Source organism: Nelumbo nucifera, chromosome 1 (genome assembly GCF_055504915.1).
Source record: "Nelumbo nucifera cultivar China Antique chromosome 1, China Antique-T2T, whole genome shotgun sequence".
NCBI lineage: Eukaryota > Viridiplantae > Streptophyta > Magnoliopsida > Proteales > Nelumbonaceae > Nelumbo > Nelumbo nucifera.
Genome location: NC_142649.1, coordinates 168,478,311 through 168,491,919, shown reverse-complemented (window position 1 = coordinate 168,491,919; position 13,609 = coordinate 168,478,311). Strand labels below are relative to the sequence as shown.

Sequence of the window (13,609 nt, the reverse complement as noted above, 5' to 3'; positions counted from 1 at the left end):
AAGGTTCCAGAGTCACCCTCCAACTTGGATTCTTTGTCTCCCTGTTTACTCACTGTATCTTTTTCTGTATATGTAACACAAGGTCCCCCCAGAAAAAGAGAGTGGGGAAAAAGCAGAGAAGAAAGAGACTCTCACAGTGATACAGTCACATAGGGGCGCAGAGGGTTCTCACTTTATTTCCTATCAGAACAAAGGCTCCACTCAACTCCCCAAAATACCCTCAACTCTTGCTGTATTTTCTCTAGAAATTAAGCTCTTAATTGCACCAGTTTTTCAATAAAATTACAGAAAATGAAGGTTTCCTTGGTTCCTTGATTTGGGATGGAAGCCTACATCACATATATAGACAGACATGCAAGATGTGATCTAAAATAAAATACATAGGGTGGACTCACTGATGGACCCATCCCCCCGGTAGTTACAAAGATACTTTGGGATCATACAACAATACAAACAACCTTCATATTTGGATCATTCCTAATTTGGAGATGCTGTGGGTCCATCTTGATCATTTCAAAGATGATTTGGTCCATGAAAAGAAAGCCCAGTTCTACATTTGTATGATTAAATTCTCACAAGAAAAATAAATAGAAATGTGTAAATGAAATGAATACACGAGAATATGGGAATTGGGAATGGGAACCATGAAATGCATCACGTTCTGAGTGTTTATATGGGAAGGGACACATACTACTGTTTTCAAAACCGGACCGGACCAGACGGTCGGACCGAAAAAGCCGGGAACCGGTCACCTGACCGATTCCATTTTCCTCCAAAACCATTGATTTTGGTCAACAAACCACTGAACCAGCCAGTTAACCGTTTGAATAGTTTTAACCGTTTTCCAAATTTTTAATTTTTTTTGTCAGAATGGGCCGGTCGTTCGGATCAAACGGTCGGACCATTCGAACCGATAACGGACCCCTGACCGGTTCGTTTTTAAAAACCATGACACATACAGTGGTCAAATCTGGTCGGTGGCTCTGAACATTATTCCAGTAAGCCCAATCGTCAACTATAATTTTATTAAGAAAATTTGTTTTCTATGTAATATAATATGGCAAGAAATTTATGTGAAAGACTGAAAATGGAAATGAAGGAAAAAGAAAGAGTAGACGGGCATGGAAATTTCCGGCTCCCCATGCAAAAGAGAACTGATAAGGTCACGTCCATCTCCTCAGAGGGCTTGGGGGCTCGCCCAGGTTCTTCCAAACAAAAACGTCCAAACTAGCCGTTTAAATTTGTTCCCCACAAATTTCTCGGAGAGAGAGAGAGAGAGAGATGCAGCATGCAGTTGGGTCCCACGTCTCTGTTCGAGATTTGATCTCAATCTTATTAGATGGGATTGGGAGAACCTCTTGAAACTTGAAACGATTACGATGGTAGCCATCACAGTCCTCGCTCCTTACTGCATCAACGTAAAGTTTTCTTCATTCTTATTGGATGCTTGGGAGACAGTTTTGATAGAATCGTTTCATATATATTCTGATCTGTATTGATCAACTCAAATTGAACCCGTTTTCGAAGAATTAATTTTAAGAAGTAAAAAATATAGCATTATTTTAATCTTTAGATGAATTCTGAATTCTAATATATATTTTCGGGTGGAGATGAATCCATTTTCCACGTTACAAGACAAATAAGTTGATGGAATCAGTACGCGGCTTCCAAAATCCCCGACAAGGTACGTGAAGGTTGATCGGAGAAGGTGGCCAATAAGGTGGCGCAGTTTCTGTGTGTTAGTGGTAAGCTGCCGGTATAGCACGTGCATCGTAGTTCTCTCTCTCTCTCTCTCTCTCTCTACGTGAAGGTTTTTTAACATCGCCTGTCTATATTATCAGTGGTAATTCCTTTTAACCCTAGCCAAAACAGTGATCCGAATTCAGCGAGAAGGATCCATAAAATAAAAACAATGCGCTTCAAGTACTGGGGCATGTTTGCTTAGCTTTTTCGGCGTTGTTCTGTGTATTGTTTCCGACAGGAGCAAGATTCAAGAACAGCGCCAGAGTCCCGTTTGAAAAAGGTGAAGGTGGTGCTTAGTTTTCAGAAATGGGAACAGTAGGGTTTCAACTTTCGGAAGATGATGAAGCTCCTCCCAACGTACCCATCTCAGCGAAGAAAAAAGAAGTACTAAGGCCTCGTTTTTCCTTTTCCTGTTACCCATAAGATGCTAAGCCAACATTAATGTTCCATAAACCCGTGATGGTTCCAATTTTGGCCTGCTTCAAGATTTTTGAATGCGTCTCCTTCACAAATATTAAAAGCTTAAGCCAATTTTAATCCAAAAAGCTTAAACCAGGCCAATCGTTATATATAACTCCATTGCAATTATTTATTTCTTTATTCCCAACGATTCTTGAATTACATGTGAATCCCAACAACTAATCTCCTCCCCCTTAAATATGACACTTTTCTAAGGTATTCCATACTCCCTTATAATATCATCGAGTCACCAACTAAGAGCCATTTGCTCATGACCATAAGGAACCATCATTCAACTGCCATGTGCCAAATGAAAAATCATCCATAGATGGGTCAAACAATGTAGGATTGTAAACAGAATGGATCGGATTTGGCAAAGGTTGGTGTATTCCATCAGATCTGTTAAGAAATCCAACTGATCTGAATCCGATAAAAATCCATTAGATTTTCAATAGCATGATTAGAATTCGAATATCTTATTCAATATCCGATTCCATTAGAATTGTAATAAAAAACTTAACTACGATATAATATATAATATTTCATAACTAACGGATCGGATCTAATTGTGGAGGATCAGACTCCCATATTTCATTATGGGAGTCATTACATGCATCTAACTTGTGTCCACTCAAACCTTCAACTCTAATAATACTAGAATTGCACAATGACGAGAAGTACCATAACCTAGAAACTCATCAATACACATAGACTTTTATACAAGAATTAAACACCACCTTTGACTTAAAAGCTTAATCAATTAAGTTGATTAGAATATTTATCCTTTTATAAATATATATATATAATTCACTCAGCAAGAACCTTATAAGTTGATTAGAATATTGGACATTGGTGTTGCAATGCCTGTCATTCAGTATAAGAAAGAAAAAAAAAAAAAGGTTTTAACTAAAGGTGTGTTTGACAACAAGGTTGGTTTTATTTATAAAAACAAAAATAAGTATCGATCGATAAAATTAATTATATTGTTTTTACTGATATGGCATCACAGTTGTTTATATTTTTCAACCATGTTGTCCAACACCCTCCAAGCTGAATCACAGATAACACCTCCTTTAAGCCAATTTTGTTTAATTTCCTATTGTATCAAAGAGGCTGTCTAAAAACTAATCGAGTTATTGTAGCAACGTATTGAAACTGCAGAGGCTGAAGTGTATAATTCCTGTCTTAATGTCCCTCTGAACACCAGTAAATAGTACTGAAAAAGCCATAAAGTGGGCTGGTACCTTGTTTACATGAGAGATGGTCGGTAGATGTATAATTCTTTCATTCTAAATTGTGTAACAAGTGGACATCATGTAGGAATATTCTTGTACAAAATAAAAAAGTCAGGCAGGGTTAGTTGGATGTATGTAGCTATCACATGATTAAATCTTTTGGGTAACAAGTTGTACCATCATCCAACCATATATATATTATACTTTGAGTTTTGTTCTAGAAAATTTAAAATGCGTTTCACTCTTCGATCAGAGATTCAAGACTAGTTGAGGACCTGAGCTTAATTTAATTAATACATAGCCTTGTCATAATTCTTTTTTGTGGTATTGGCCCCAGTTTTTTCTCTCTAAGGTATGGTCTCACAAGGATTAAATATACCTATGCTTGTTCATTTTAGGAACCATTTGATTTGATGGCGTAGTTAGATAAAAATAACAAGAAATGATTTAAGCACCGTTATTCAAAGATGAATATGGCATGAAAAAAAAAATAGAATGATAAAACTGGATTCATTCAGTTAATTAGGGCAGGGTCTGACCTGATGGACCTGATGGGACCGAACCAATTGTATCAATTCTGCTTCCAGGATTTAGACCAATAGGTTGGTTCCTCCTATTCTTGTTTTGTGGTCCCGATTATTATTGGGTCAGCACCGGTTCAACTGGTTCAGACCCAACCCGATCCATATACCCAAGAACTGATTACTTGCAGTTTTGGGTCCAAAATTACAGACCCTATAAGATCTGATTCAATTTTGGAACCTTGACATTTCTCATTGGTTTGGGACTGGTTCTACCTTGTCCCAATCCAGGCCCGACTCTTTGAGAGATCTCCATGCATGTAATTGGGATGAGATGATGATGAGACAAAAGCTGTCTGTATTTGCATGGTTGGATGGATTTCAATTACAATGTATGTTTGTAGGTGTTAGGGGAGGAATTTCTAGTTCTACTATGGTTATCTCACTCACATGACAACTAATGGCCCATACCGAGAGAGATGGAACATGGAAGATGCTGAATTGCTGATAAATTAAATGAGACAGACCTACACAACGCGCTTAGTAGTACTGGGGAGACCTTAATTAAGCCTTAACCCTTTTCATCTTGCTGTTTTCTTTCCTTTTTAAAAAATAAATGAAATGACGAGTAATAAAGTAATAAAGAGGAACATGTATAAGGTTTTCCTAAAACCGAGGTATTCAAATGGTTCCAATCCAAAGCGCGGGTGCCCCCTCCTAAAGCTCTCTAATGATATTTTATTTTATCAGTTATTAGCTGTAGATGGGGAAATTTGTCCACCAAACCCCATGAGATTCCGAGTCTCTCTTTCTTCCATTGTCTGTACGACTGAGAGAATTTACAACTTGAAAATTGAAATTACCCCCAATTCAGTCTGACTGTCTTTGTAAAAAAGAAATAAAGTTGAATAAAGAACAACACTACACAGAGACAGAGAGAGGTAACGAAAAGAATAATATGTTACAACGTCTAGATTATTGGATCTGAACGGTGAACGGTGAGAAAATAAGAGGAAAAAGAAATGATGGGTCGGGTCACAATAGTAGATGGAGGGTGGGGCACAGAAAACAGGGAGACGGGAGACCGGAGAAGTGTCGTTTGCTTTTTTTTTTTTTCTTCTTCTTCTTCTTTTTTCACCCTTCTGCGGGTGCCGACGACGACTAGTAGTTCCAATTCAATCTTCAACGAAAGGTAATGATCAAGCGCCACATCCCAACCAAATGGTCTGATAACCTAAAACAAAATACTGTACTGTCACCACCCTATTATCATAACTTGTTATATATACTGCCCCTCTTTGGTCTTTGCTTTGCTGTTCAGACTTCAGAGTCAGACACCACACACCATGGCAAGGCCACCGTAAAAATAAAATTAAAAAAAAAAAAAAAAAATTCTATTGGGTCCCATCAGGTGATCTTTTACACTGCCCATTGGGTCCCACATTTTGATTTTCCTTTGGCTTATACTTCCCCCACCTGTCCTCTCTCTCCTTTCCTCTCGCCATTCAAATAGAATCCCCTCACTAGTCACTAGTCACTAGTCACTAGTCAGGTCAAAATAATAAAGGAAAAATTGGCTATGTCAGCTCATTCCAACTCCATAATCCATGCATGCAAATAAGGCAAATGTCAATCAAATCCAACCAGGCAGAGAGGGCGGAGAGCAGAGCAACTTCTATTCCGTTCTTCGAAAAGGTCATTTTCGTCATTGTGCACACCAATAAAAATTGGTTAGAAGGTACGCTTACGTTACGCTTTATTTTATTATTCCTGCAATTGCATCTTCCTTCCTCCCTCCCGCTGTCAATGTGAGGACATTTAGGTCATTCCAAATAATTAGGACGCCAGTTAAAGAGTAAAAGAGAGATCATGCGCTATTTGACAAAAGTACCCCTCTCCTATTTCCGTGCCAACTGTCAACAACAGAACAGAGAACAGAATCGAATCGACGCGACGCTGCGGATACCGCCTGCCATTCACGTTAATAATCACTATCAGATGACGAATCCATAATTAGCAGCAATTACACCCACAAAATACAATTTGGAGGGCAGTTAGACGTCATTATCCATTTAATGATAGGGGTCTTTTAGGCAACTAAAAAGTAGTTTGCCCGTCTCTCTTGGCTTTGGCTGTAAGTTGACAAGGCCCCCCCGGCTTGGGATCGATTCCCTCCATCAACCGAGTTAGGGACTTTAGGGGGTTAGAGCCTAGTTAGTACTTAGTAGAAGGGCCTGCCTAGGGGCGTGGGAGTCCTTACCTGAGGGGGGCATGGGTAATTTAGTCATCCAAACAAAATAAAGTGGTGAAAGCGAGAATTCCTGGGTTCTGTTAACCACATATTTAACCCACCGTATCTGGCTACGTGGCAAATCGTTTCAAGTTTGAACGCGTTCACATGCTTGGCCTCGTCATCTCCTCTTAATTCTTAACACCACACTAAAACCTACCGTTGAAAACAAGTCAAGGAACATTGAACCCCACTTTCATGCCACTCCCCTGCTGCCTTTTCTTTTCCTCTAATTTAATTTTCAAATTTTGAATTAAAAATATTTCCCATTTTTTTTTCTTTTAATAAATAAAAATAAGAAACAAAAAGTAGTCAAATTATGACATGCCCCAATATTAGCTGCCATACCTGTAACTGTATGCAGATGTTGTATGCTTTTCTTTTCTTTTCTTTTTTTTTACTTTTTATGTAAAATAAGTAAAAGAAATAAGTGTTGAAGATACAACCAACAAAATCAACTTTTTTTCAGCAAAAATCATAAGCAGCAACAAAGCTCGAGACCTTCAGTTAAATGATCACTTGCAATTTTCTATTTCTTTTCTTTTTCACTTTCAGTAAATTACTGATGAGGATCCATCAAATCCCCACCTCCTTTTAATAATTAAAACAAACAAAAGAAACTAACCCCGAATGATTATTTCGATCATCTTTCAGTCTGAGACCAAGAAGACAAATTGTTAGAGAAAGAATAATATCAAGTAATCAAACCACCAAAAAAAAGAGGTGAATATTCTATATATGTACATGAAACAATCCACCAAAGTCCACAAGGTGCTCTCATGGTGCCCGAATATCTTCATTCGCCATTGAACATAATGTAGGAAGAAGAACCCAGTTGCAGTCTCAGAACTCGGACATGGATTATCCGAGAAAAAACGTGGAATTGCTCGGGCTGGGGCGGGAATTAGATGCTGGCCAGGACTTGGAGATGGAGAAAAAAATTGTGAAACTCGAATATGTGGGGGCTCCTTATAGACAAAATTACAAACTGGTCTGTCAAAATCAAGCAAAAGGCCGCGGCAAGAATTAGACAATGGTCAAGATCAAAGAGAAAAACTTGCCATGTACATTTACAGCAAAAAAATATATATTGAGGAAAGAAAATGACCAACCTTTTTTGGTTTCTGAGGAGGGGGGAAATGTCACAATCACCCCCCTTTGAGGCAGAGAATTTCTTCACTGTCAGTCTGGGCCTGCAAAACAGGGACCAAATAACAGATGAGGGTAGGGAACAATTAGGATCTTGACTGAAAAAAAAAAATTGCTTTCAAGGAAAGTAGATGCAATTTACGGCACCACTTTCAGATAATATGCCAATAGCCAAGTACATATTCTGTTTGATTTATGTTATATTCTATCTGAGATATGTTTGCAAGATAAGATTACTATAACCCACACTTGACAAATTTGTCAAAAGAGACAGAATTTGTTTAGCTTCTAAGATGCATAAAGAATTGCTAGCTCAAAAAACCATTCACCGTCCAAATTATTTAGCTTGAAAGCCCTTGGTGAAATTACTAGCCTCCTTATGAATTCTAAAGTTTCAAAAGCCCGACCACCAATTAAACTCAATAAGGTAAAAGTAGATGAAGTGATCACCTTGGAGAGAATCCATCTTTGTTATAAAACCCTTTGGTGGGATTCATTTACATGAAAACCTGGCATAGAAACCAATTAATTAGCAGGAAAAAAAATTCAAGTAAATTCAACAAAGATTATTAAAATCCTTCCCATATTTCACAAATCAAAAACAAATTCTTTCCCATATTTTGGTACTTTACCTTGGGGGTAAAGATGATTGAAGCTTTGATTTTCTGGAACCGCTTTAGTGCGCTCCTGGAGTCAAAATGTCCATTCTTTTCTGCAGACAACTTCATGCCTCCCTAAAATCAATAAAAGAAAACCTTCTAGACTCAAAACAATAAAATAAAGAATACAAAATAGATAGCTGAGAGAGAGAGAGAGAGAGAGAGAGAGAGAGAGAGGGGGGGGAGGAGGGAGGGAGGGAGCATACTTGAATGTGAACTTGGTTTCAATACGTCCTCTAAAAGAAATTCAGTTCAGTGTATCCATGTGAGTGTGGCAACAACTCTTCTACCTCAATCCTGGCACTAGAGCAACTCATGTTTTTCTTAATTCGATTACGGCTAATCGACTCAACCTCTGCCAAAAAAATGCTATAGACAGGTCTATGATCCGAGAACCTAGACTCGCCACGAACATAAGACAATTGATGGAGGCCCCTTCCATACCACAAGATACGGTCACACCTTCACATGCAAACGGATAGCTAAATCAGTATTGATTGACTGTATTGTTGTTGATTGTTACCATGTTCAAAAATATATCCATGTTTCACAAAAACACATAATCTTATATTCTTCCTCTTTAAAGTGTCTGTATGTTTGTTTGACCTATTTCATGATTTTTGGCAATAGAAATGTGTTTACCAAGCAGGGGTCCGTCTCTTCTCCTTAGGGTGCAGATCATCCCCAGCATATCTGTCTGAGTTGTTTGAATATTTGTATGTAGGTGGGAAATATATCCTTCCTTCATTCCATCCTTCAAAGACACGACCCCGTCTCTGCTCCAAGCGAAGCTGCAATGGAAGTTATTGTAGATTCAGATTGACATGTTTTTGCAATTTGTAGAGAAAGAAATACTTCAAACACCAAGAATAGGAACCAATAAAAGAATTCAAGAGAAAGTCATGCCTGATCATTCTCTAACAATGCCCTCCAGTTGTGCATCTCAACAAGTGCCTTTGCAGAGCGATAAGATAGAGCAATCCGGTAATTCAAATCCCCAAGCCATATGATTCGACTGCACAGAGGAATTCTGATTAGACTTGAGCAAGAACAGAGTATAATTAACCTGATTAAAACTAATCATTTAAAAACAATCAAAAGTAATCAGAGAATAAGTAGAACAAAGCAAATTTCAAGGTAAAAAATATCTAGTAACAGGCTTGACCAACAATGAATTAACGAATTGATGAACAAATGGTCTTACTCATGCTCAAGGATTGTTTCAGGGGACTTCTCATCCCCTACCCCATGAACCCGTGGAAATTTGGTCTTTCTCAGGATCTCCATAACATCTGAGTTCCTTCTTAGTTCATCTCCCTCTTTCTGCCCAGATGTTAAATGACTACAGATGAAGCAAAAGCTTGTTTGATGCAAAGACATGCTAATTGAGATTGAGCCCTGGAAAACCTCAAGAATAAGATTGCCTCCTTTTCAAGGTCCAAGAAATATTCAGCCAGAGGGATTCAAAGAACAAATAAAACTAGCTTGAATCATGCGAACAATATACCTTATTTCCGAGATAACCCATCAATCCTCTGCCAACACAGGAAACTTTCATGTTGCGAACATCATCTCTGATATCACTCCTCACCCACACCGTGAGAAATATCCCAACCATTTGTTTACTTGCAACTAAGCAGTACCTTGAGTGCCCTGATGATCTTTCTCTGTCCTCCATGGATGTGGACCCTCCATAGGACATTGGTGAGAAGAACATGGTACTTGGTGAATCCCCAGGCCCGTTCTCATCATCAGAGGAACCCCATCTGAAATTGGGATCAAAATCACTTGGCCTGTGACCAAAAATAACCCGATCACAGACACTGAATCTTCGATCAAGTCGGGGTTGTGAGATTGACATGTCATTATCCATTCTCATGCTACGACTTAGAGACTGAAATGACCGGCGATGAAAGAAAGATGAGGTTTTCTGCCTTGTTGATCCCTCAAAATCTGCATCCAATTCCACAATCGGATCAGGAATTGGGGAAGGTGTGTGGTAACCACCACTTCCACTGGTGCCAGGAAGGTTGTTCAAAGTCTTTCGAATGAGAGCCAGCCATTTCCTTGCAGGGCCATTGTCCTCTGCTCCCAAAACATTTCCAGCATTCAGAGGAACAATTTCTTGAAATCTAAAAGAGAAAGGAATCAAATAAGGTTCTGTTGACATTGTGGCAACTGCAGAGTTGGAGAATAAAAGACGAAATTATAAGAGAAAACGTGTCTAAACACCAACATACCCAAGGACATAAATATCTGCAGGAGGTGATGTATGGAGCCAATCTTCCAGATTTAAGCAACTTGGAGGAGATTTTCCACCAACATTCCATGTCGCTACAAAAATCCTACTCGCCCATTAAGAGAGGAAAAAAAACAGTTAAGATTAATTTCCTGCTGAAATATAAGGAAAATTCGTAAGACAAAAACATACCTATAGTTTTGGACATCTGTAACTTGAGCGCCATCAGGATCAACCTTCCCTCGCCGGGCCCGATCAGAACTCCTCTTGTTCAATCTCTCTGTGCGCCCAAGCGGGGGAAAACATATTAATTGAGAAAAATAAAGAAGCATAAACACCATCTTTGAGAGTTTTTGGGTGGGGTTGGAAGGAGCTTGTCCAAAGCTATACAGGTAATCTGATACTGAACCTGTTTTGCTTTTCTTGATCGTGCATGCCTCCCTCTCTGAGAAACTGTTCCGCGGTTCTCCTTCGCCACCTAAAAAGAAGAAATATAAAGTTGTTAAAGCCGCGCTTGATCATGACTTATGCATTAACCCCACATCGTCAAACTCTATAAACAAAAGAGAAAAACTATTTCTGAACTTCAAGTAGAAGGAGATTTTAAGTCTGGAAAATAATTTGTTGAACCCATTAAATCTGAAAGATGGTTGCGGAAGATAAATACTGATGGAGAAAAATTGACGTGGGCAGGTCTCCAGAGTCCAGAAGAAATTACAGGAATGAATCAAGCGGTGGACTTCGTTGCAGAGTTAAACCCATTTTTTCTTTCTGATGTTCAAGTTAAGATTCCCATTGCCTAAACCCTAATTTCTATAAAAAGAAACCATCATGTGCTAAGTGAAGATAAAGAAAAGACCCAAATCGCAGAAAAAATGCGGAAGGTGAATAAAAATCGGATTATAAAAACCACCTTCGTAAAAGATATCATCTGCGTGGAAGTCTTCAGCCTTGCCCTTGATATTGAACCATTTCCTGACCAGAGTCTTCGACCATGAGAGCTTCACTCAATGAAAAAAACAAAACAGAAATTAGATAGCGCGAAGACAAGTCAACAATCTCGGAAGCTAAAAAACCAAAATGCAGAAAAGAAAAAGAATGAAAAACCTTGCTTTTCTTCGGGTTTCCATCTCTCATTGTTTCACAAGCACTTCGTACAGCTCTCCTGCTCAAAGGAATTGGTGGTTTCTATTTCTGTTTTCTTGTTCTTCGGGTTTATGGGTCTTGCTTATAATGGACTGAAGAACGAAGATAACAAAATTAAGCTAGAGGGATAGCTCAAGAATTTAACGGAAAGAACCCCAAAATAGGGATTCTTCCCCCACTACCGGGTAAAGTGAAGGAGAATCAAAGAGAAGAAGTTTGAGTTCTCTGTTTTTCTTGGTTCTGGTTTTCTCGAACTGATGAGGACAAGGTCATTATTTCTTAATAAAGACGAAAATAACGAATGGGGGTAATCTCCTACTCACTGCTCCCTCTCAGTTCATCACTAAAAAACAATAGAACCCAAGGAAGAGAATCTCAGCTTCCTAATGTTCGGGTTCCTGGGTTTTCCACAATAGATAGGACCCAGTTCAAAATGCCCAAAAGAAATGGGTCTCTACTTCTCTTCCTCTTCTGGTTTTGTCTATAGAAAACAGAGAACAGAAATGAAAAGAAACTCACAAACTCAAAACTGAGGGAACAGAGAGAGAGACAACACACTAATGCGTGGAAGTGAGAAGATGAGATTCTGAATGTAGAACAAGACAATGTATCATCAGACATAAAGAGAGAGAGAGAGAGAGAGAGAGGTCTTCTATCTCTCCTCAAAACCTCGTTCTTGGTACAGCAAAGTATCGAATTTGAAGAGAATAAAGTGCAGGGAAGCTCGCTCTCGAGGCTTTTTACCCCAAATCCAAGGCCAACGCAACAGCGTGCAAATGGATATATCGGTCACACCCCCAACATAAAACTGCCCGGGCAGGGGCAGCTGCCCGTCCTTTCCCTCCCCTCCCCTCACTGCACTTCCCCTACCCTCGGTCAGCAAAGTTACAGTCATCTAATACCCTAACTGTACCCTTCCTCCCATCCGGTCTTCCATGAGAAAAAAGCAGTTAAAGAAGAAAAAAAGATAAAGGGGAATGTAGGAACGAAGAGTTTGTTTCTCTTTCTTTGCTCCTTCTTTTCAATATTTTGAAAACCTAGATCTCGAACACGCTCAGTTTATATCGTATCTCATTTGTAATTTGTTAATGTTTTTAGGGGTAAGTGTGTTTATTTTTATGGGGGAATGTCTGGAAGGAATTTTTTTTGTATGGGAAGCGGTGGATCTCCAATGTGAATGTGTGTCCCCCTTTGTTTTCTTGGGTTTGATCCTTTGAAGATTTTTATGATATCTAGGGTTTCTTGGGTTTAACCATTTTGTATTTGCATCTCCTAAAAATACTTCAATTTCATCTGTTGCTTTTTTGTGGAACCAATGTGTTTAGCTTGTTTCTCTCTACAACTTGAGTTGGGTTAGTGCATGGGTGTGACTTGTGAGGAGTTGTTGGACAATTTTAAGATCGTTTTGGCTCAATCTAGACTTATGTCTAGGGTAACAAAGGCAAACTATCTCAATTTAGGGCTTGAGTGCTCTTTTTATTGTTCTAGTTCTTTGGAGCTACCAACTTGGTTTGCATGGAATGGGGACCCAAATTGCATTGGTATAGGATCTTGTTGGGCTATCCGGGGTTTTTGAACCTAGCCCAAATTCACCCTATTAAGCAAGGAAGTACTCCCCAGTCCCCCACCCACCCACGCCCCTTCTGGGGGATTGTGCCTGTGTAAGCTAAGCTATCTATACTATATATTTTCTCTCCAAGTCCAAGCCTCATGGCTTGAACAAAGCAAGTCCTTGGTTTAAGCCCTTCTATTCTAAGTTTGAAATCTTGCTTGACCATGACCAGCCTTACAACACATGCCTCATGTGGGAGACTGTGTCTGGTTCCTCTTGGCTTAGTCCAACTTCTCATACTTCTAGGGTCTCTTCTCTTGCAATCAAGTAATGTATTATTTTATGTGTTCAAGTATTAAACTAATTCAGTTGACGGCGGAACAATCCAAGGCACGGCCCCGTAAGCCCTACTTACTACTTACTGTTCATCTCCAAATTGGGAATCCCTAACAAACCTGAAACACCCTCCCACCAGGCACCAGGCACCAGCCCCACTACTTGGTAGTGAACTTTCCACTACCATCATAGCCATAGCCCCAATGGGTCCCAGACTCTGTGGGCCTATCTCTTAGCCTCATGACATGGCGTTTGGTAATTGTTTGTTACTACAGATAGA

The 13,609-nt window shown here is 39.2% G+C and overlaps 1 protein-coding gene across 3 annotated transcripts; it reads right to left on the bottom strand.

The window, feature by feature from the left end:
- Window positions 1-6,750: 6,750 nt before the first annotated feature.
- Window positions 6,751-12,435, bottom strand: LOC104596584 (type IV inositol polyphosphate 5-phosphatase 7-like). Of its 3 annotated transcripts, none has more exons than XM_010257821.2 (14): window positions 11,403-12,435; window positions 11,209-11,296; window positions 10,705-10,773; window positions 10,488-10,575; window positions 10,297-10,401; window positions 9,564-10,188; window positions 9,261-9,454; window positions 8,963-9,071; window positions 8,699-8,847; window positions 8,263-8,518; window positions 8,030-8,131; window positions 7,848-7,906; window positions 7,361-7,441; window positions 6,751-7,241 (listed from the first exon to the last, which is right to left on the bottom strand). In XM_010257821.2, the coding sequence occupies exons 1-10, from the start codon at window positions 11,430-11,432 to the stop codon at window positions 8,293-8,295; spliced, it is 1,683 nt and encodes a 560-aa protein (XP_010256123.1). In that variant the 5' UTR covers window positions 11,433-12,435; the 3' UTR covers window positions 6,751-7,241; window positions 7,361-7,441; window positions 7,848-7,906; window positions 8,030-8,131; window positions 8,263-8,292. The 3 variants fall into 3 exon arrangements, with proteins under 3 accessions (XP_010256123.1, XP_010256124.1, XP_010256125.1); XM_010257822.3 differs by having other exon boundaries at window positions 8,030-8,119; window positions 11,403-12,188; XM_010257823.3 differs by having other exon boundaries at window positions 6,905-7,241; window positions 8,030-8,109; window positions 11,403-12,188.
- Between the last annotated feature and the right edge of the window lie 1,174 nt (window positions 12,436-13,609).